Raw genomic sequence first — 24,478 nt, 5'->3', positions numbered from 1 at the left:
GTTGAAAAAGCTGTAAAACTTCAAACCACCATTGAATCAAAATGAAACTTTCCTCTTATTTGTGAAATAAGCATGTGACCCGTTTCAACTCCACCCCTCAAAGAATTGGAATCGAGAATCGATGAGAACCGGAATCGAAAGGAAGAATCGGAATTGGAATCAGAATCGTTAAAATCCAAACGATGGCCAACCCTAATGTTGAGATTATTTTCTATTGAATATTGAAGTTAATGACTGTTTGGCATGCCTGGCAGAGTGACACTATGGTATTGAAAGGGGGATTTGATTCTTGCATGTTTTATTTAGTTGTGCATGATCAAACCCCCCCCACCGGCATTCATGTTATGGTGGGACGAAACAGGAGCACCCAGAGGAAACCCACGCAAATAATGCAAACACCACACAGAAAGGCCCGTAAGAGGTTGCTTATTTGGGAATTCTAGGTTTTTGGACTGCTAAGCTTAGCAAACGGTAGTAAGCTAACGTTTGCTCAAGTAGTGAAGTGCTGTCAACAATATGATTGAGGTTTGTCCGTCAAAGATCAAAGTTTTGTCATTATTATTATAAATGGCATACTTTTGGCATTTCTGTACTGTGTTTATCAATGATATGGCACATTATATTATGCAAAAAGGGCCCACACACAAATATCCTCTCCGATCAAACATAAATCATCAAAATACAGTATACTCATATGGAGGAATCTGATCTGATTGTGTCTTTTCTATCAGTTCGGGTCTTCTATTACACAGTCAATGTAGTATCGATTGTTATTATACAACAACTACGAAATCATTCAAACTGCATCAGAGGGTGGATGCACCCGATGACTGATTTTCAAAGAAAGGTCAATATTGACCTAATATTATGCAAAACCAATTTCTCAGACCTGCTGCAGTGCGTTTGTCGATGTGTTTGCGTATGTGCATGCACGCATGATTGGATTTGTGTGTCTATATTGATGTCCCGTCACAGAAGATTGTTTTAGTATATAATCATGCCTCCTTGTGCAGAGGTAAACTTTCTCTGTTCTCACTGATGGCAGGAAAACCTTGCAGAGGCTTCATCCGATTGATCTGCTACTTGATACGCAGCTAATTGAAGTTCCTTGTGTTTAACACTTGCCATTGATCAGCATGAAGCAGACATAGAGGATCCACCACTGACACAAGTGATACTTCAAAGAAACCACCCACACAACACAAAATTACTTCTAGCTTTGAGGACGACATGGTTACCAGGCACAGACATGAAATGACATTGAGGGCCCTATCTTGCACCTGGCGCAGCGCAAAGCCCAACGCAAGTGTCATTGCTAAGACAGACACCGGTGTCAATTTCCCGTCCAGCGCCCACATCGATTAAATAGCAAATGCACCTGCGCTCATCTGTGCGCCCATGGGCATGCTGCTCTCACAGGGAGGTGTATTCAGATGCATTCTTGGCATATTGCTATTTTGAGGCAGCTGGAAGTGATTGCGCCATTGTCCAAAAAGAACCTGGTCTAAAGTCAATAACGCAGCATTTCATTCTTATTTTAACAACGCATTAGTAAAATGCGCCTAGGCTCGTGCGCACTGCGCACACTATGCTTCTTACACAGGGATGTGCAGCAGCACACAAACATTCAATTCAATTCAATTTTATTTATAGTATCAAATCGAGTTAACACGAGTTATCTCGAGACACTTTACAGATAGAGTAGGTCTAGACCACACTCTATAATTTACAAAGCCCCAACAATTACAGTAATTCCCTCAAGAGCAAGCAGTGCGACAGTGGCGAGGAAAAACTCCCTCTTGGGAAGAAACCTCGGACAGACCCAGGCTCTTGGTAGGCGGTGTCTGACAGGCCGGTTGGGGATGTGATGAACAGTGGCAATAATAGTCACATTAATAATGGAAAAGTGACTTCAAATGGTAGTCGTAGTAGTTCATGTCATATCAGTGCACTGCAGGGCGTTACAGGATGTAGCGTGGCGCAGCAGAGCATGGATGGACGTAGCAGGAAGCTGCAGGGTTCAGCAGGATGACATTGCAGGGCACCGCAGAGCTTAGCAGGGAGTGCAGCAGGCCCATGGCGACAGCTGCAACCAAGATCTTGGTGCCAAAGTTCTCCAAGGAAATATGCTAAAAACATAAGGACTCCGGGGAGTAAACTCCCCAGAAGCTAGGATTAGTAACAAGCATTTCTGGGACGGGATGCACACAAATGGTAATAGAAAGGGAGAGGAGAGAGCAGCTCAGGTTGTCAAAGGAAGGAAGTCCCCCGGCAGTCTAGAACTATAACAGCGTAACTAAGAGAGACAGGTCATAAGGAGAGGTAACATGCAAAAGATTACAAATAAAAATATTACAATGTGAAATAGTATTGGGTTATGATCTGCTCACGCGCTTGTACTTCACGCACAAGCAGATCAGTTTCTTATCCTGAAAATCTCTCCTTCCTGCTTAGCAAATCCACCATCAAAATAGCAATGTGCCAAGGTACAAACGTGCCTGGCTTATAAAGGGAATGGGAGATGACACTCTAATTGGTTTATAGTCAGCTGCAAATATGGCTTGACCCCAAAAAAATTCTAACAAAAGATTTTTCAGTGGTTTACAGTAGTATCAGATGTACTTAAAAACATACTAAAAGTTTACCAAAGTTTGACTTCAAGAAAGGCCCCATTTTCAAAATGGCGGCCACCAGGTCCTTAAAAAGACCATTACTCCTTTGTATTCCTGCTACACCATGAATACTGGTACCTTATACATGTTTTGGCCATTTAATAATCTAATTAGCATATTTGTATGATAAATAACTGATTACAAGCAATTTTTTATATATATATATATATATATATATATATATATATATATATATATATATATAAGCAATTGGTTACAAGCATATTTCTGCGAAAAATAAGGGCAAATACAATTACAATTTAATAATAAAATTAAGTAATTGCATATTTCTCATATCGTTTTTGCCTAGTGTTGGTGGTTTCTGTCCATCAGCTCCTATCTGATGAACCTCTACCACATCCGAGCCATCTCTTAAGTTTTTACAGCAAATGGGGCAAATTTCTTGGTTTACAACAATATGACTCATGATCAAAATTGCATTTGGAGTGTACTTTTTAATCAAGCTAATCCAACAATGTCCCCCTCTCTTAATACACTCACATTGTTGGCCTTTGTCATGTATTAGAAATCTTTCTAATGTTCTTTTGACACCCCCATAAAATGACATTGAGCATGTGTCTGAGAATAAGACATTTGTGCTGTAATATACACTACCGGTCAAAGGTTTTAGAACACCCAATCTTTTTTGTTTTTTTATTGAAATTTTAGCAGTTCAAGTCCAATTAATAGCTTGAAATGGTCCAAAGGTAAGTAGTGAACTGCTTGAGGTTAAAAAAATAAGTAAGGTTACTCAAAACTGAAAAATAATGTGTTCCGAATTTTACAAAAAGGCCTTTTTCAGGGAACAAGAAATGGGTTAACAACTTAAAGCTGTTCTGCAGCAATGGAGGTTGGTGTAAACCGGGACATTTTAGCGTCCTGACAGGTTTTTGTCGGGACTCGGGACATTAACTTCAAAATCGGTACTGTCCCGGTCAAACTGGGACGTCTGGTCACCCTATTTTAGATTGATGAATCTGGTAAATGAAGATGCGTGAAGGTTAGCAAAACCTTAGAGGCTGAACTTAAAGAACAGTCTGTCTTGATTATGGTTTGTCAGAGGGGTAAATGGATTTCAAAGCTCTATCGTAATGTGCATTTCTTTTGATAGTTATTGGTCACAAAGCGGTGTAGATTCCACTTTAATGCTTAATGTTTAACTGGTTCTTTGCTCAGTCAACACTGCTTTCTGATAGTGTGTAAAAATAGCCTTTTCTTATCAGTTTCTCACTCTTACTGAGGGCACATTGCTGTTAGGATACATTTTAAACCTTTCTCTTAGCTGTGCACCAAGGCTGAAATAATTGAGCACAATTAGGTTGATTCAGGGTCAGGCAAAATAAAATATAGGAATTTCCACCTAATTGGCACAGTGTGAGTGGTTTATGACGGACAGGTCAGTCATGCTTAATCGGAGCCTGTTTTGGTGAAGTTGTCATCAGCAGGCGTCATGACTCATCCCAGCCTGTCCAGCGTCTGGGGATGTCTCTGTGCGGCACTTCCTGTTTGCACTGCTTTTCCACTGAAGGGCAAACACCACCGTCAGCTGTGCGGCTGTTAAAAGCCCATTATGGGCCCATTACCTGGCCCAGCCTGCAGCAGGCCCCCACTCAGCAAAACAGACCTCCTCTATCTATATGTCTGTCTGTTCTGTCCTGACTCGGTCTGGGTCACTGTTTCTCCATCATCCCGATGCACAGCAGTTGTGGATAGAAACCCAGCAGAGCCAGAAACCCAGTGGAATGGACTTGGACCGTGGTTGCCTGACCATGTATGTTGATAGGCTTGACAATTCTTTCATGCAGTTTTTGTTTTCCTGACTTCATAAAGACCAGTAAATTTTTTCACTCAGGGAGGAAGACAAGACCAAGTGACAAAACAGTCTAAATCATAATCAATAGTCTAAAAATCATAATAACCAAAAGGTTACTAGACACTTTTTTGGAATAAAGTTTTTAATGCTGGTTAACAACAACGAGGTAGTGCTTAGATTGAAGTAGTACATATTTTTCAAGCAGCTACCTAGGATTCTACAGTCTACTTTAGAATCTAAACACAATATTCACTTTCCTTTATGGTATCTTATCTGATATTGTCCTGCCTGAGATGTTTTTACCCAAATCCTGGTAGGATAATAGAGTAGAGTTACATATCAGAAACGCACAAAATCAATCAATTCTCCAGTGTTCTCTACAGTAAAATGTGTGCAATCATAACTTCCTCCTCCTGTTAATGCCAGAATCCCTTTAGATATGAGTTAATGTAAAATGTCAAAGGATGCTTTAGAAAATGGTTGTCAGGAATGTGAAATGTAGATAATAGGTAAAAAAAAACAACTATTAAATAAATGTACACTCGAGGCCATCCATGCAATTTTTATCTTTTAAGCTGTAAGCCTGTCAGATCAAAGAGACCACAAGAGTGCAAGAGTAAAGAGGGTTTTGGTTTTTACTTATTGTTAGTTATTGTTGTTCCTCACTATCTTTCTACCCCCTGGGAAATAAATAGTTCTCAAGTCCAATTCAGTGGCTGGTTCAGATGAGTTCAAAATCACTGCACAGTGGAGACAGAAGGGGCAGTGGTGACCTAAAGGTTAAAGAAGCAAGCGTGTGACCAGGAGGTCGTCTGTTCAATCCCCAGACCGACGGGATAAACTCTGGGTGGGGCAGCTCTTGTCCCTCCCTCATTACCACCACTGAGGTGCCCTTGAGCAAGGCCCTTAACCCCAACCTCTCCAGTGGAGCTGCTCGGTGGAGCTGCTCAGTGGCCAGCAGATCAGACTGTGGTTGTACTGGGCAGCTTCCAGGTATGAATGTGTAACTGTGTGAATGTGACAGATCATTGTTGCAAATGAGAAGTTGTTCTCAATCGACTTACCTGGATAAATAAAGGTAAAAAAAAAAAGGACCTGTGGAATTCTCTCTGACCAGAATTAGTTTTCTGGTTTTAGGTTACAGAAGGCAACAGAACAACCAAAGCTGAGAAGACATTCAATCAATATATAAAACTGTCTGGGCCCTCTTTCAACGATGTAAGTGCATGGCGTGAAGCGCCTGTTGCAGGTGCGTTTAGGGCGTATCCAAATCCACTTTTGTTAGTTTGACGGCGAAAAAAAGGGCTGTATCCTTCTCACCCTTTTTTTACCCATGACCTTTTTGCATGCCTGAGATGGGCGGAGGTGCATTTGCTATTTCAATGACGTGGCTGCTGGACAGTGTTAAAATGGACACTTGCGCCGGGTGCAAGATAAGGCCCTCTGTGTAGACTTGCATTGACCCTGTACGGTCTCAAACTATTGAAAAATGCTGGAGCAGGCCTTGGGCTCTGAACAAAAGGTCTCACTCAAAGTGACCAAAGTAAAAAAAATGCTTTGTTTTAACACTAAGCTAGACAAAAGGCAGACGTACTTAATTAACACAGGAGACATTAAAAGTAGGGCTGTGCAGTTAATCGAAATGTAATCGTGATGAGGATTTCGGCTCCCAGTGATCACAAAAACGGAATAATCGAGAAAAACAATTATTTAGCTCATTACGTTTTGCAAGTAAGCTCTTATTTTCTCTTGTGTTCTGAATGAAAAAATAAAGTTTCAATAGGAAATGTATTAAGGCAAATTTCACAGTTGTATGTTTTGTTTTACTGTTGATTTATTTAACTTTTTCCACTGTTTTTTAATTTCAATAATTGTAACATCTTTCCAGAAGTCAACAAGTAATCGTGTTAAGTTATCGTGATTTCAGTATTGACCAAAATAATCATGATTATATTTTTTCCCATAATCGAGCAGCCCTAACTAAAAGTTTGTTGATCAGAGAAAATAACAGGAACGTAATCGGTGAACATAAAAGAGGATATCAGGATAAAATGAGACTACAAGGTAATTCATTTTCTTCGACTCCCCACACTCGTGAAGAGGGCTTTAATGAGATGAATCGATAAAAGTTAGGCTACATGTAAACTCTTCCATTGTAGGTCAATCAATTCTTATGCAAAAGAGTTGGTTGTAAATAAAACATGTTTGAAGCCTGAGAACAGAATACTACAGGAGGTGTGGCAACATAGTAGCAAAGTAGAAATGTATTTCTTAATATTACTTTTTTTTCATTTAAGAATAAATCTCAGCACACAAAGGCTACTGCCTTTTTTTTCCTGTTGATGTTAAGCATTGCACGTTTCCTCCCAGTATCAAGTATGCCTTCACCACAAGGAAGAGAGTAAAGAGCTAGAGGCCAGATAAACTGCATTCCTTCAGCAAGTGACTGCTCCTGAGGGAGCCCAGAGGGCATCTTTTTTAGCCTCATATCACATTGTGCAAAGAGACTGCGCACTCTCTAATTGGATGGGAACTCACACACAAAAGAAAATATAATGCATATACACAGTGGAATCTTGAAAACTGTATAGATCATATTTATATGATCTTTTGTTAATGATAGAAGGGAAGAATGTATGCTTTACAGGTTGATGCCAGAATATTTTGATAACTGATCTAAACCTGATGAAAGGCACACTACTTTTCTCATAAGGTGCTTTAAACATTTCCGCACTTTATTACATAGATCATCAATACCAGAAGCTTACTTTTTCACTTTTAAAGTGTCCGTTTCTTTTCTACTCAAAACTCATTACTGGAATAAATAGAATTTATTTTGTTCTTTCACTGGATTTATGCTTCACACATTTATAGCTTGAAAAGAGCCCTGTTTTAAAAGCAATATTTCAGAATAGCCAATATTGTTGTTCCTATGTCTGTATGAACTAATACACAAAGTTTCTCAAGCTATTTCAATGTAACCATTTTAACTAAATTAGACATAACTTAACTGTGTACCCCACATAAACCCAGTCTATGTTTGCCACTGGATCAGGGCACATTTGTGGTCAATATTGGAACAATAAAAACCTTCAGTTTCCTTCTTAAAACCTGAAACTGGGAAAAAATAAATGAACTAGAGGGAATACATATAACACATGAATCAGCTTTTCTCTTCACATCTCAGCCATTACACTACGTGCATGTATCGTTTCTTGTGAAACCTAATTTAAATTCAGCACGGGAAAGGCAGATTCAGCCAGCAACAATGAAAAGTGGCATACAGAGAGACCATTACCGAATGCAAATACATTAACCCTTGTGTGGTGTTCATATTTGTGTTACACAGCCAATGTTCCCGGGTCTGGTGGACCCACCACATTATTAGGCTTTTAAATCAATACAGCCATAACAATTTATGTAAAAATACTTAACAGATGTTTACTTTAGCTCAATTACCAATGATATGCACATCATTTATTTGCCATTTACTACCCCTGTGAGATCGCATTTATGATCATACCATAATTTTCGTTTTTTGTGAGAAAAGGAAATTCAGTTATAAAAAAGGTTAAAAAAAAAAATAGAAACAATATTTTTGTTCATTATTTGTGCTTATTTCTTAGAACTTAATCAGAACAGGTGAAAGTGCTTGAAATGTAACAATGTTGTTACTTTGTGTGGGAATAGCAGGTACGGAAAGACAACATCCCCGCACACAGACACCTACACTCAGACACGCACATATACAGACGCACACACACACACACACACACACACACACACACACAAACACACAAACCGCAGGCCTAGTTACGATGAGGACACCGTTAAGTTTCATAGCACCTACAATTATTACACAATTATTACACCTCATATGTAATAGTTATGTGTAGGGGGGTGTACCGTCATTGAAAATAAGTTATTTTTTATGTTCGTCACAGAAAATGAGCCACGGCCAATGAATTTGAGTTAGAATAAATAATAAATAGCATAATTTTTCTTTTAGCAAACAGAAAACGGGTCCCACAGACCCGAACACCATACAAGGGTTAAATGGCTATTGCTGAAAAATGACTTTCGTAGGTAGTATTAAAATGGACCGGAATGAGAATCAATTCTAACATTAATACCCATATTATCCAAATCGCACTGTGCTACCCTTTAGGTTTTTTTTTTTTTAAAGATTATTTTTTGGGGCATTTTTTAGGCCTTTAATTATAGGACAGCTGAAGAGGTGAAAGGGGAGAGAGAGGGGGAATGACATGCAGCAAAGGTCCGCAGGCCGGAATCGAACCCGGGTCCGCTGCATCGAGGTGTAAACCTCTACACGTGGCCGCCTGCTCTACCAACTGAGCTATCTGGGCGCCCCTTTAGGTTTTTTTTTAAAGGAACACGCCGACTTATTGGGATTTAAGCTTATTCACCATAACCCCCAGAGTAAGACAATTTGATACATACCCTTCTCACCTCTGTGCGTGCTGTAACGCTGTCTGACGGTTCCAGCATTAGCTTAGCCTAGCACAGATCCTGCAGGTAACTGGTTCCAACTAGCCTACTGCTCCCAATTGTGACAAACGTGACAACACAACGCCAACATGTTCCTATTTACATGTTGAGATTTGTATAGTCACAGCGTGTACAAAAAAACAACGTAACATGAGACACAGCCATCTTCTAACAGTAAACAAACCGGGAACTATATTCTCAGACAGGCTTGCTGCGAGCATATCACTCCGCCCAAGTACTATATTCTTCCGCCTGAGAATGTAGTTCCCGGTTTGTTTACGGTTAGAAGACGGCTGTGTCTCATGTTACGTTGTTTTTTATACACGCTGTGACTCTATAAATCACAACATGTAAATAGGAACATGTTGGTGTTATTTTGTCACTTATTCGGAGCAGTAGGATTGCTGGAACCATTCACCTGATGTTCTGTGCTGGCCTGATGCCGCTGGAGCCCTCAGACAGCGTTACAGCACGCACGGAGATGAGAAGGGTCTGTATGGACTTGTCTAACTCTGGGGGTTACGGTGAATAAGCTAAATTCCCAATAAGTCGGCGTGTTCCTTTAATAATAATGCATTTTATTTATAGGCCATTTAAGGTCACCTTACAAAATCATCAATGAAACACTCAATCCATTAAACAAGCAATCAGAGAAACAGGCAATAAAATATCATGATAATACTATTCATAAAAGAACAAGGAAAAGGGTGGGGTCATTACAGTCAAAGCAAAAATGAAAAAAAAAGAATTAAAGACAGTAAGCCTGTCTGAAAAGATTAGTTTTTAGGTGAGATTTGAAAGTGGTTACGGACGTGGAGTGTTGAATGTAGTGGGGCAGAGAGTTCCATTTTTTTTTTTTTACACATTACTGTACAGGGAAAGACAGCTCAGATTTTATTGCAATACATTGAAAACGTCCTTTTCTCACAAGGAGTATGTTAAATGTTTTCCTTCAGAGGTTAGCTGTGATTTTGGATCTAGCTGTGGCGAAGTGCAGAGAAAGAAGGACAAATACAAAAAATGGTGCAGTAAAAAAAAAACATGTTTGATGCAGACATCAAAAAGTGTCTTGAGTGCAAAGATAATTGGATTTTCTAGTTATCCTTAGTCAGAAGGAAGCTCCACATTTCAAATCATACCAGTATTTGATGGAAAAACTGAAAAAGCAAGCGAGAAATGAATGAAGATCGATTTTCAGTTCAAATTTCTTCCTTTCTGCAGGTCACACTTGAGCTTCCCTCAAGGAAATGGAATGATATTGGTGTGAGCCAGTTATCACTTATTTTTATACACCATCTGCTCCCTTTTGTAATTGCTTTAGGGATCTACTGGATACCTTTGAATTTGGTCAGAGCCTGGTGGGCTGGACCAAGTGCTTTTCTTTGCTACTGGCCGAGAGTGAGCAAGGGAAGGATCCTAACACTCCCCACCTCTCTGTACGCTCTTTACTAACTCTGTAGGGAAGCTTCTGAAAAACAATGATCAACCCGTGATGCAAACAAAATCAGAAGTAGTCTTGAATATGTAATAGCTGGTTTAGTTTCTAAGGATTGAGAACGGGATGATGGAGTTAATGCAGCATAGTGTGTGATGTACACAGCTGGGTTTGCATTTACTGACATGGCCTTCATCTGGCCCGCACAGCTCCCTCTGCTTTCTGCATGAATGGTCATATTTTCATGCTTATTCTGCTTGGTTTGTTGTTTGCTGTCACACTGACTTTAATATTTCTTTAGTGGATAAACAAGTAGAGGGAGTGAAGCATTTTTTATTTTAATTTTTTTTAAATAGATTTTGGCTTCATCAGATACAAATATTCTGTGGGCTTCAGGCAAATAGCCTCAAAGATTAGCTAGTTGTGTTTAAAAGTGTACAGCATACACTATATATATTTTAACAGGTCGGTTTTACCTTCATAAAATCAAAATAATTATTCTTCGGGATAATAATAATCTTTTAGTTTATTTTACACATTTTATACACAAAGGCAATTAAAAGTGCTTTACAGAAAAGGAAAGGTATTACAGCAGGAGTTAAGACCTGTAGATATGTTGATACTGCAATATTAACAGCTTTGCATTCTTTGTATTCCTCCTTTTCCTGCTGACTCATGCAAAATCATGCAGGAAAATATGATTTACTTCATATCCTCTCTACCTCCTGCCACCCTTTGTTTGCCTCCTACTACACCCTCAAAATCTATTGGTCATTTTAGCAACTAAACTTAAATGATGACTATGTGCTTTTTGCATGTGGGTTTTGCTGATTTGAATCTATGTACTGTATATTCCTGCTGACTGTGCACACACCACAGTATTGGGAATATGTATGAGCGTGTTCCTCTGCTGTGAGTTGTCAGCTATACACATATATAAGTGAAGTGGCTCAGTCATTTGTCTCTGTGGCCGAGGCTGACACTAGCTGGTACGGGCCCTGGCACTGCCAACACGAAGCACCTCCTCTCCTTCCCCCTCAAAAGCTCTGATTGTTAAAGGGCAGCGTGCATCACTGGACCAGTGTTCCTTGGTTTGACACCATTGTTCAGATTCTCCTTTCTGTCCCCTCTCACCTCGCTTTCTCGCCTCTGATCTCTTTCCCCTTCTTTAAGATGGATGGATTAATCTCAAGATCATTCAAAAACTAACTGTGTGCCAATGCTTTCCTATGATCTGCCAAATTATACAGGCATGTTTGTTACCGCCTCGTGCCTGGAGCGTTTCGTAATTGATTTCATGAACACACACCATTTATCTGGGCATTCTGCGTCTGTGTGCTTGTGTGCCATGTTGTAAGAGATTGTGCCTTGGTGTTGCCATGAGTTCAGGAGGCCACGTCATTTGGCCTCGACCATCTGGCAGGACAATCACTGAGTGTGTATGTGTGTTAGCAGCTGGGTCGGTCGCTACACAAGTCCAAGGGGAGGGGATGATGGGTAACCAAAGAGTACAAAAAAAAACTACCCTAGTTACTGCATCCCATATGTCAGACAAGATGAACTGGAGTCCTTTCCCCTCGGAAGAAAACAAATAACTCAAGCTAAAGTGGTATCTGTGGTCGTGTTTAGACATTGTATGTTTTATCAGGGAACATAGAGATTGCGTCTGAGTCCAATTGAGAGGGATTGCAGTCAGTGTTGGGCAAGTTACTCTGGAAGTGTAATATGTTACTCTTTACTTATTACTCCTTGAAAAAGTAATCTTACTTTACATATTACTTAGTATCAAAATTAATTAGTTACGTTACTCGTTATGTTACTATATAACTTTCGTGGCCCACCCCCCAAAAAACACACAAAGCAAACGCACAAACTGTTTGTTACGAAGACTATTGCACATTTACATAGGCCTTTTACATTTTTTGTCAAGTTTCACGTATGCTTACATTACGAAAAGGACCTGGCGATGCAGATTCCCATCACCATAGTAACTCGCTGTGCCTGCGTGCACACGGTGCGAGAGGAGAGGGACGCTGCTCTGCTCACAGTGACATTTTGGATGATTCTCTATGCTAATTTTAAGGCTGCTGCTCTGCACTTGTGTACTGATATCGCAAGACACTTTTTACCTCGACGAGAAATCTCGTCCCGTTTAATCTCGCAAGATCTCGTCCAAGTGTTATTTTGCTAAGTGTAAACAAAAGTGTCTTAAATCTCACTGTGTGACACTTGACATATTGACTAATGAGATCAATGCTTCCTCTGTGCTTTTTGGGTTCACCTGTTACAAAGCTGTCACCTTTGTGATCAAATTGTCTTCTGCTGTGACCCTGCAGTATCAGAATCCACCTCAATCCATCCTCCACCGGCAAATGAAGCTGTCCACAGCAGTGCTTTATTTACATGTGTTCTTGTGCGACATAAACCTTTTGTGTCTCCTAGTGGGTAAAAATACTGAAAAGCTGCTACATCTTGATCAGAGCACTGGTCAAAGCTATGCAGGCTTAATAACACACTGTTGTATTCAGACTACTGTTGTATTTATTGACCCATTCTGAATCAAATCTTTCTTGATGGAAAAATTGCATATGTGCACTTAACGTACAGTGTTTTCCAGTTTGATTTAGGTGACTTTTTGTAAGGTTTTGAGGTATTTGGTGCCTGACAGAGCCAAATGTTTCAGATTGTATTGGGACCTAAAGCTCTCAGGATGATACGTTTATTGTGCCAGTGTTCATACAGAAGAATTTAAAGTGTAATGTCTCAGTTGAAGCCTTTGACACAAGCATCCAGCCGGCATACGTCATGTCCACTGCCCTGTTGAAGTGTGTGTCTATGTATAAATGTGTATTGGTCTCCGCGGGTGAGGAAACGTCCCTGAGCACTACGCTGATGGCATCAACCCATGTTAAGCTCTACTGTATTGTTTTTCTGTGCTGTCCCACTGTCCTATTAGAGACACCCATTCATACCGGCTGCCAATGAAAACCTCATCCTCCACAAACACGTCTGTCATGACAGAGATATAGTGCTGTATTAATACACCAGGCTGAACTGAAATTAAGATTCATGAGTGAGCTTGTAGAAAACTATAATTAACCTCAAATCACAGTATAATGTATTACTGTCCAATCCCAAAATCACAGTGAAGTCCCAGCAAGTGGTAAGAACATCTAGTGCATACAGTATAGTGCTGAACTTATGTTCATTTATTGATTACACAGGCAAAGAACATTTCATCAACAACAATTTTGATAATAAATTAATTATTTAAGTAATTTTTCACGCACAGATGTCAAACAATAACTGGTTTCTGCCTCTCAGATGTGAGATTTGGCTACATTTATCCTTTTTATATTGTTGTAAATGTAATGTCTTTGCGTTTTGGACAAACAATTTGAGGATGTCAACATAGGCTCAGGGTATATGTGATGGGCATTTTTCACTTTTTTCTGAAATGTTCTAGATTAAAAATAATTGATAAACAGGTAATGGAATCAGTACACATTATTTGCAGCCCCAAAACAGAATAAAACAGTATTTTCCTTTGGTGTGGCCATAGCTACTGGTTGGACCCCACCCATATTACCTTCTTTATACTGAGGAGAATTTAAAACAAGCCAATATGGCAGATCAAAAACGGCACACAAACACTCACAGACCATGAGGGAAAACTTGTAAATGTTTAATCAGCTCTTGTCAGGAAAACAAGAGTGATACAGGAAGGTGAAAAAATAGAGAGCAAAAATAGCTGATGTTTGTCAGTAAACGAATGGATGCGAGGAGCTGTTGGTGATGACAGGCCACGGCTCTCGTTATATCTGGTAGCACTGCGTGGTGAGCCTCACAGCGTCTTGGATAAATACAGAAGCTCCGACTGCTGTGTGTATGATGGAGCATGCAACACTCGCAGCACACAAGCCAGGCCACCTGGGGCTAATGCCTCAGTTTGTAGTTTGGGAAATTCAAACAAAGATTTTTTTTCTTTAGTCTGCAGGATAGGATTTGTAAGCCGGGACGTCTCTGCAGCACTACAACCCCCCCTTCCCTACAATTTGGGTATTATACTAGTCCGTATTGCGATTTCGATAAGATTTTGAATAATTGTGCAGCCATAATTCATATCCTTCCCCATTTCAAGTCACTGCTCAAAGTGAAGTTTAAAAGGTCACGAACATGGCCTGGGTTATGAGAAGGGAGTGCTTCTCCTGTGGCTCTTATCTCGTCCAGAAAAATCTCCGGAGGACTAACGACCTGAATGCCAAATGGGGTTTCAGAGACAGAGAGGGGCTTTTTTTCTCAAGGCTCGTGGGTGCTTCAGATCCACCATGAATGCAGCGGCAGAAGGATTTTCGCCCTCGGGTGGGAGGTTTGGTCCGGGGCCACATAGCGATGGATCTTTTTTCAGAGAAATGCTTCCCATGCCTCAGTCCCACCACAGGCCTTGTTGTTGTCCCAGAGGCAAGGCTACGCATCCTCTTCACACCGGGGAAGAGGAGGAAAAATGAGATTGAGGCCCACTCCCTGCATACCTCTTCCCTTCTACATGCTGATCTTTCCCCTCTTGCAGGGTACAGAATTGCTCCACTGAACAGATCAGATCATTTTTAGGTGACTTCACCTAAGTATTTCATCTGGATCGTGCAGGAGACAGAGGTGGTGATGGTAATTGTTCTGGGCACAATAATCAGAGACCCCAAGATAACAGGTCACCTCAATTGTCCCCTATCATTTCACCAGCATTAGGCATCTGGGCATCAGTTGTCATGGTGAATTAATCAAGATGAGGTAACTGGCTATTATCTGGTCACCCTTTAGACACACATTACAAGAAGCTGAAATCCAGTGTCTCTCGGTGCTAATGAAGCCAGGCGTACAGAGCGATGTGTTTGATGTGCAGCAGATTCCGACCTTACTGTCTTCTCCTGTGGTGGCTTAAGGACCCCTGTGCTAAACCAGCAGTGATGGACAGGAATTATCTTGGGATCTCAACGCATTAATAAAGCCAGTATTTATGAAGGAGGCCAGCAAAGAGAATCAGCAGACCCCTGCTTCTCTCTGCTGTGTTGTAAGTCAGGCTGCTAGATTATTGGCCCTGTGTTGTTTACAAGGTGTGCTTCTTTTGTATAACCTAAAGTTGTGAAGGACTATACAGAGGGAAAAGAAACAGTACTTTTTATTATCCCTGTCTCCTTCACTTCTGTTAGTTCTTCTTAGCGTACGGTGAAACAATCAAAGTATGACATGAAAAGCTTTTTTTATTTTATTATTTATTTATTCATTTCCTTCTCCTTTAAATATTCTGAAATGTTTCCAAGAAAAACACACTGCCGCTCAACTGTAAGGATGACTTTAAATTGCAATGAAAACATTGAGTCATCAGGCTGAACAATTATTGGAAAGTTGGTTAGGTGTGCTGAGGGTATTATTGAGGTTTTCTAGGTGCTCACTGATTGCCACTGGATGCGGAACGGCGGCGGAGTCATTAGGTTTCCATTAAAGTCGGTGTGTGTATTTCCACTGGTTGCAGAATGGCTGCGTTCCGACTGCGTCCCAGCTCCGGCGGTCCGCAGCCCTCCGGAACAGATACGCAGAGCTTCTATTTTTGCCGGACGCCGGAGAGCTCCACAGCAATTCAGCACGCGGCAGATAGTGCGGGACAGGAAGTCGAGCACAGAAGCAAAATAAAACATCTGGTTAATTTTCAAAATAAAATACACCGTGCTTACGGCGGATCATATTTCCCTGCACTACACCTTGAAAACACAGCACAGAGTTGTTTCCCCTCTACTCCTCTAGATGGAAACTAACGGTTGTTGGTTTTGTGGTTCTATTCTACGTTAATTCGCAAGAACTTGTGATTGCTCGTGACTATAGCTGTCAGTCATGGCCACAGCCGTGCCGCAACAAATCCGGACCTAGTGAGTATTGACGGACGGCGGAGCACGCAGCAGACACGCAGTGGAGCCGGTCCGCAGACTTTATGCATCCAGTGGAAATCCGGAGTGACCGGTGGCGGCAGTTTTTAAACTGAAGGGAAGTTTCGTGTCATGGTGGAAACAAGACAGTGTGTGATTGGCTGTAATTTAGACATTGAGCCTCGGCCCAATTAAAAAGTCAGCACACTGAGCAGTGTATGCTGTCACACAGCCGTCAGCCACCCAGCCACTAAAACTAGCTGGCTTCAAAAGATCTACCGGAGTCTCTGCTTTGTCAGGTTCATCTTACATTTAGTACTGAATTTATTATAAGGAGCAGGGATTTTCAGCGAACGTATCATAGAAAAAAAGCGTGGCGTATAGATATCCATAAGGCAAAGAGAACTCCAACAAACAAACCAACAAGATCATCTTGTCCTCCTAGCTCCGTCATGAAGCATGCTGGGCTTGTCATTTTAAATTGATTGCAGCCCCCTGGTCACCTGGAAACCAGACAAATCTGTAAGGTCATGTTTTCATTTGCTCTGGCAGATACCCCTCACATTCATACAGATTTCCAACCAGCTAGAACCTGGACGGGCCAATAAAGTTTATCTCCCATGGGGCGGGTTTAAGGCGATGAAAGACAGTGTCATTCTTACAGAACATAGTTACAAGGTAGCCATGTTTTCCTGCTTCAAAACAGAATAAGCGCCCATTAACTTGCATGTGTCGCTTAGCGCTAGGTTGTTTCCTTGCTTTGATTTGTTGTAGGCCCCTATTGTTGCTCCGATTGGTTGTAAGTATATTCAGTTGCATCCAGAGGCATTTTGGTCTGTGCATTGAAAATCAAAAAATTAACTAAGAGGTTCCAGACTAATACACATTTGCGAGTCTGGTGATTCCAGGCTAGTTCCATGGGCTACTGTCTTGCAACTCATCCTACACCAGGATACGGTCCCAATTTTCAGCCACTCCCCATAAAGCATGGCATTAAAAAATGCATTTAGATTTGCGGTACTGGTAAATGGAAAATTACACACTAGAATTTCTATCACATTTTGCTCACGTAGCTAAAACTCTTATCTAAAGCCACTTAATAATTTTTCACAAAAACACATTTGGCGCCGACTTTTTTTTTTTTTTTTTTTTTTTTTTTTTTTCACAGACCCCGCACTGTTTTGTTCAATTTAATAACAACATATTTCAGGTTTGGTTTGCAGACACTGAAAACACACACGCAGCCATTAAATAATAATTTACCTTGTCTATTTCTATTAAATGGACTTGTATTGGCAACCAGAGCACATCAACAACACCAATGGCTATCTGATCTAGTGTACGCTGCATGGTAATGGACACAAATCAGTTATAGTCTTAGCTTCACTATAGAGATAGTAAGCAATCTAATCTAAGCTGTGATCCAATAAAATCACAAAGTAAATAATACAATGTTACCAGAACAAATCACACTGTGTTATTTGTGTTTTTGGAGCTTGAAAACACTTGGTTCACTATTTATAATTGTTTTATTAACCTTTATTTTACCAGGAAATAATCCCATTGAGATTCAGAATCTCTTTTTCAAGGGAGTCATGGCCAAGACAGCAGTAGAATAGTTCCATATTAAAATATACAGTGAAAAACAAACAACAGAAAACAGACCAAAGACAGTTGGCAATTTAACATCATCTCAACATAATCACCAGCAGCACTCAGTAACAGCACATGTGCATTTAGTACTCAAGTAGTCCTTTATCCTAATTTTAAACTGTGTCATTGTTGGTAGGTAGTCTAATTTAAGATGATTCTGCAATTTATACCAGGATGAGGGTGCAAAAACTTTGAAGGGACTTTCACCGCGTTCGGGGAATGTCATACATGATTTGCCCATATGATCGAAGATTACATTTCCTGGTGGTGACTTTAGGACTCAGGAGAGAACATAAGTAAGGAGTAAGTAATGTTTACACAGTATGGCCTTAAAAAGAAAAATATACAAATGCTCCAACCTGCGATTGTGCAAAAAAAGACCAACCAACACTCTCATACAGTGATGAGTATGAAAACTAGAATTAGTTACAAATCTTAGTGCTGCATGGTATACTGAGTCCAGCATTTTCAGAGAAGATTGATTTGCATGCATGTATAAAATATCACCATAATCCAGCATTGACAGAAATGTTGCTTGTATAAGTGTTTTTCTCGCACTAAAAAATAAACCGCCTTTTGTTTCTATAATAGAAACCCAACTTTACTCTAAGTTTACTACTTCACTATCCTTCATGATTAGGCAGTTAAAAATGAGGATTTTTGTTTTTCCACATAAGAGTATGGGTCGGAGAGTGAGTTGGTCAAAAATGCACGTGGCTCGGTAATCACTGAGTCATCGGCATTGATCAACAATCCTATTAATCCCCTACACATGTATTATGGTCAGTTAGTGCATTGGGACGCTAAAACTCTGACTCAGTGCACCTTTCATAAGAACACACAGGGAGTCAGCTGATTTAATAAGTCACTCATTAGCACATACTCTTGTCTAGGGCCAACCATGGTGGACATGCAGTCAGTTTTATTCTGCAGTATTATGGACTGTGGAGGGCTGTCAGGTTGTTACTCTCTTTTGTAATTTGTATTTTATTGGTATTCTAGTGGCAGACTGTAGCGCCGCTGGGCTTAGAAAATGGAGCAACATGTGATGGATGAGGGTTAGGATTTAAGAGGACTCATGGGCTGGCAACTGAAGGGCAGAAAACAGCAGCTCTCTTATTTATTCTACTCTTTGCAGTAAGAAATAGCAGCCCACATTGCAGCCCAACATTGTAATATAACATATCTACTGTTGGTGATTAAAGAATGAGTTATATTTCCGATTATTTACAGCGTACAGATTATAAATCAGTTAGAATACATTGTCATGATTTTTTGAGGCTGTGCTGCTGTGGCTAAGGTTAGCCTATAGCTACATGTACACAATCAGGTAACCCTTTATTTGAAGGGGTGTTCATAAGACTGACATGACACTGTCATTATTATGACACAACATCTGTCATGAACATGAAGTAGTCATTTTGAGTATTCATGACTGTTGTTATTAAGTGTCATTCAGTAAATTATGAAACTTTTAATGCAAAGTTAGCATTGTCCGAGATGTCTTTGTCATGACAACTTGACTTTAACAAAGACAACAATCTCTGTGTTATAACAACTTGACATTAAACTGGACAATACAACCTGTCAATGTCTTTGTAATGACATCTTGACATTAACCTAGACAACATGAGGTCAAGGACATTATTCATGACACCGTCATATAATTATATATATATATATATATATATATATATATATATATATATATATATATATATATATATATATATATATATATATATATATATATTCATGACAATTATAATGCTCTCTCGACAGCCAATGTGAAAAACAACCTCTTAATGACAGTTTAATGTAATATTAACACATAAAGCTAAATAATTTATTAAAGTTTGATAATTGGGCCTGTCATGACATATTTATGACAGGTTATGTTGTCTAGGTTAATGTCAAGTTGTCATTACAAAGACATCAACAGGTTGTATTGTCTAGTTTAATGTCAAGTTGTCATAACACATGTTGGGGTAACACTTTACTTGAAGGTATCTACATAAGAGTGACATGACACTGGCATGAACACATGACACTGTCATTACACATGACACTATCATGACAAATGAACCCTAACCCTATCTTGTCATAACAAAAACCGAATGACACTTAATCACAGAAGCGTTATGTCATAAAGTTTGACTCATAATGTTTATGACACATTCATGACAGTGTCATAGATACCTTCAAGTAAAGTGTAACCAATTGTTGTCTTCGTCAAGTTGTCATGACAAAGACATCTTGGACAATGCCAACTTTTGCATAAAAAATTTATTGAATGACAATGACATGAATACTCAAAATGACTCCTTCACGTTCATGACAGATGTCATGTCATAATAATGACGGTGTCAAGTCAGTCTTATGCACACCCCTTCAAATAAAGTGTTACCCACATTCACAACTTCAACAAATGAGCTGGATGGATTTGCTTATTTTGCTGCAGTCCCTCTTCAGAATTGTCACAGATCCATAAAACACATTAAATATGCACAGTGTTTCTCTAATGAGCTTTCCTGTTGGCTGCTGAGATTTTGAGCCAGCTGTTCCTGAAATGACTGGCAGGTCATTGTGTGCTACAGAACTCCTGCGAGAAACTTGAACACAACAGTGAGTTCTTTTTATTTTTTATTTTGTTTTAACCACAGTGAAAAAGTTTCCAGGCCAATGAAGAAAATTAAAATTGCAAACTGCTGACAGTGTAAACAAACTCTGCAAAAGAGTATGTGAGTTGAAAAGTTTACACAAGCAGGGGTAAAAACTAAACTTTAACATCTTTCTTGAATTGCGCCAGTGGAAATTTTAAAATATGACTTTTATTGTCTCAAAATGGCCTTTTAAAATGGCTTTTTCACCTTGACAACAGTGACTATGTTTACATGCACATAATATTCCGGTTTTTGCCCTTATTCCAAAAAAAGACGATATTCTGACTAAGCTGTTTACATGGCTAATGACAGTGAATATTCCATTAATATTGCCGTTTACATGTAGCCGTGCAAAATATGATTATTTCAAAGTTTACCAGCGGTGGCAGACATGTTGGACTGTGTGAACACAGCATCCCTCTTTCATTCCTTCAACCAGCTTCTTGAAAAGATCGTCGTAGCGATGTGTGCGCATATCCAAAAACCTGTTGATATCCAAGTCTTTGATAATGTTTAAAAGTAGCTGTGTTTCTCCTTCTTATCGGGTCTGCAGCCCTGGAAACTGTTGGCTGGTTGGTTTGTGTACAGCAACCATAGCAACGCTCAGATCTGCGGTAAAAAACCCAGATTGAGACGCATATTCTGAATGCGCTGTCCACAGAATGCCTCTAAAACCCGAATAATACCTGAATATCACATGTCCTAATCGAAAAATGCAATATTCGGGAAAAAGGCCTTATTTGGAATATCCAACCGGAATATGCTGTTTACATGACCCGTATCAAATTCGGAATATTGTCATAATATTGGTGTGCATGTAAACGTACTCAATGAGATCATGAGGAAATGAGGCACTAAGTCAGATAATTTCACGAAGTACTTTTTACAGCAGCGCGATGTGTGTGGCCAAGCTGCAGCAACTTTCCCCCGACAGCAGGAGAATGGTATTATCAGATCATTTTTTATTCTATCCTTTTTACTATCATGTCTTACAGAAGGTGTTTTTAAGGATGATTTTTGGTTTTCTTAACAATTAGACCTTTGTTGGAGACAATGCCAATGGGTCTCCGTTAGATGACATTGCTCACAACAAGACTTTTGATGCTGAAAAATGCATATGCATTTGAAACTTTCCTCTTCTGAATGAAAACTGCTGCAGTCCATCTGTTGGTATAGTGTGTTTGAATGGTTCACAAACACCCTCAGATTGCCCTTACAATGGATGTGACCAAAAGTGACATAGGCTAATGCTAGTGTCAGATGTCCTCAGCTGACCTCAGCCAAACATTAGCCATCTCCAGGGAACTTTTAAAGATGAATAACTTACTGGAAATGAGGGGAATATCAAGCCAGGAATCTGAAGACAGTTATATCTCTTCATCCCCCAGTCTTGCTTCTGGATAAACGCCTACGCTAAAACGGCAACACCCAAGTTGAACCATTTCCATAACCGTTGTTTTGACAAAGGCGTAGTAACCGTGACTTTTATATGGAGCAGTGATGTGTGTGTGTGACCGATAGAGGCTCCTTTCCTTAAAGAAAAAAAGTTAGTGTGATTGTCTATATTCTGTTCTTGGACCTTTAACTGCTGAATCCTATCCCATATACTATATGTACATTCATATCTATGGATGGACAGATATTGATAGATAGGTATTTCATAGACTGTACATATGTACATATTTAGCCTATTGATAGACTCTCTCTCTCTCTCTATATATATATATATATATATATATATATATATATATATATATATAGTGTGTGTGTGTGTGTGTGTGTGTTATAGATATCTTGGGCCAACTTCTCAATGTTTTACTTTTATCTGTATATATTTTTTTGTACTTTATACTGTTTTCTATACCGTTTATCTGTACTTCTCCTGTGTTTCATTGCTGTTGCTGCTATGACATGGCCTTAATTTCCCTCGGGGGATTAATAAAGCTTTATCTTTACACATTCTCTCACTTCTTCTCACAAACAGAGTCCTATTTGAATCTACTCTTATTCACATTTATTTTGATACATGCAAATCTGCCAGAAGGAAATCAAGCTGAAGAACTAGTCGGACCATATATTGAGAGATTATTGGGTTACACTTTACTTGAAGGTATCTACATAAGAGTGACATGACCCTGTCATGAACGTGTCATAAACATTATAAACAAGTCATAAACGTCCATGACATAACGCTTCTTTTAGTAAGTGTCATTCGGTTTTTGTCATGACAAGTTAGGGTTAGGGTTCATGTGTCATGACAGCATCATGTGTTAATGACAGTGTCATGTCACTTTTATGTAGATACCTTCAAGTAAAGTGTTACCGATTATTGTGCTGGTGTTGCTCCTACAGAAGCTTTTTTTTTTTTTCTTTTTTTTTTAAAGAAGTAATCCCATTTAAAACCGTAAGATATCACAAACTTCTACATTGCAGCTCTGCACCCAGAGACAGCGGCCTTGTGGCGCTCAGGCCCCAAATCGGATAAGTATCACCGTGCATTGGGTTGAAAATCCATACTTATAGGAGTTATTTTAGTGACACTGGGCTCATTGTTTCTCTGTAATAACTATGCAGCTCGGACAACAGGCCACTGTTCCAGCCAATATTAGCATGCAGATTCTCTGGTGTAGTGCTACAACATTTCTGCCATCAGTACAGTGTGTATATTGTTTTGGAGGCAGGAATGCACTGAATGTCCTCTGCTGTGGGAGCTGGCTAACTTAATGGATAGCTGTCAAAGTGGACATTAGAGAAGCAGCTGTATTTCCATCTCACTGGAACTATTAACGGTGAAACACTGTTGTTTTTTTTACATGTGTGAACTGAAAAATGAGTCATGATAATGTAAAGGAGAGGAGACCTCCTGTGATGTACTGCACAGGGTTAAGTCAGCCAGATTTCAGTTTATTCCAATGCCCTTTTTAGGAAGCTTCTCTTGTGAAATTGTGTAAAACCCTATTTTAATTGTGTTACTGTAACAAATCAAGACTATGTCCAAGCACTCTAATGCAATGTGCTCCAGTCAAACTAAGCTGGGAACCGTGAGCACACCTGCCACATTGTTTTGACTTCAAAAGTGTGAAAACAGAAGGTGGTGAAAGGGCCCTCGGAGATAAAACGGTACTTATCAATTCGGTTAATACTTTTCAGTTGCTCATATTTTTAATTATCACATTTCTAGCTTTCCTTTTTTTAAATCTCACATTTCTACCTTTTCCTGTTGGGCAGGTAAGGTTTGTCCCAGTTGAAATGGGAAAATGTTAGCTGTGCGGTTCCCTGCTGCAGCAGGGAGGGCACGGCCTGGTCAAAAGAGCCCATTGTGCTGCTGCGGTTTGTTGTGTGCCATGCAGGCCCGAGCCCATAGATGACCCTTGTTTTTTTCTGCGCAGGCCTGGGTGAGGCAGATGCTAACCAGAACAATGGCTGCGTCTCGGAGAAGCCGGCGGTGACTGACTCCACGGGCGCTGAGGGCCCCCACCAGCCCTGGCCCAACGCCAGCACAGCTGACCCTGACGCCGCCATGCCACGCCCCCACCTGGTCCGCCTCTTCTCCCGAGATGCCCCGGGCCGAGAGGACAACACCTTCAAAGAGCGACCCTCCGAATCGGACGAGCTGCAGACCATCCAGGAACACAGCGGAGCGGGTTCAGAGTGCGGGTCGGAGAGCGCCGAACAGGACCTAGACTAGGATAGCTTCATTTTTCCCATCCCTCCCTCTCGTTTCTCTTTTCCCTCCTCTGTTTTTCGCTCTCTCATATATACGAGAGAGACAAGAGCCCCACATTTGACAAATACAAATATACTACCATCCACTA

General features: G+C 40.1%; 1 protein-coding gene across 1 annotated transcript in view; it reads left to right on the top strand.

The window, feature by feature from the left end:
• Positions 1-24,362, top strand: part of LOC114557696 (myelin basic protein) — a 52,636-nt gene extending 28,274 nt beyond the window's left edge. Inside the window, exon 4 of the mRNA XM_028581325.1 lies at positions 24,053-24,362. Coding sequence (XP_028437126.1) covers positions 24,053-24,351 — 299 coding nt within the window. The 3' untranslated portion in view covers positions 24,352-24,362. The remainder of the gene's footprint in view (positions 1-24,052) is intronic.
• Positions 24,363-24,478: the final 116 nt, after the last annotated feature.

The sequence above is a fragment of the Perca flavescens genome, chromosome 6 (genome assembly GCF_004354835.1).
Source record: "Perca flavescens isolate YP-PL-M2 chromosome 6, PFLA_1.0, whole genome shotgun sequence".
Lineage (NCBI taxonomy): Eukaryota > Metazoa > Chordata > Actinopteri > Perciformes > Percidae > Perca > Perca flavescens.
The sequence above is the reverse complement of the archived record's forward strand: the minus strand, read 5'-3'. Positions and strand labels throughout refer to the sequence as shown.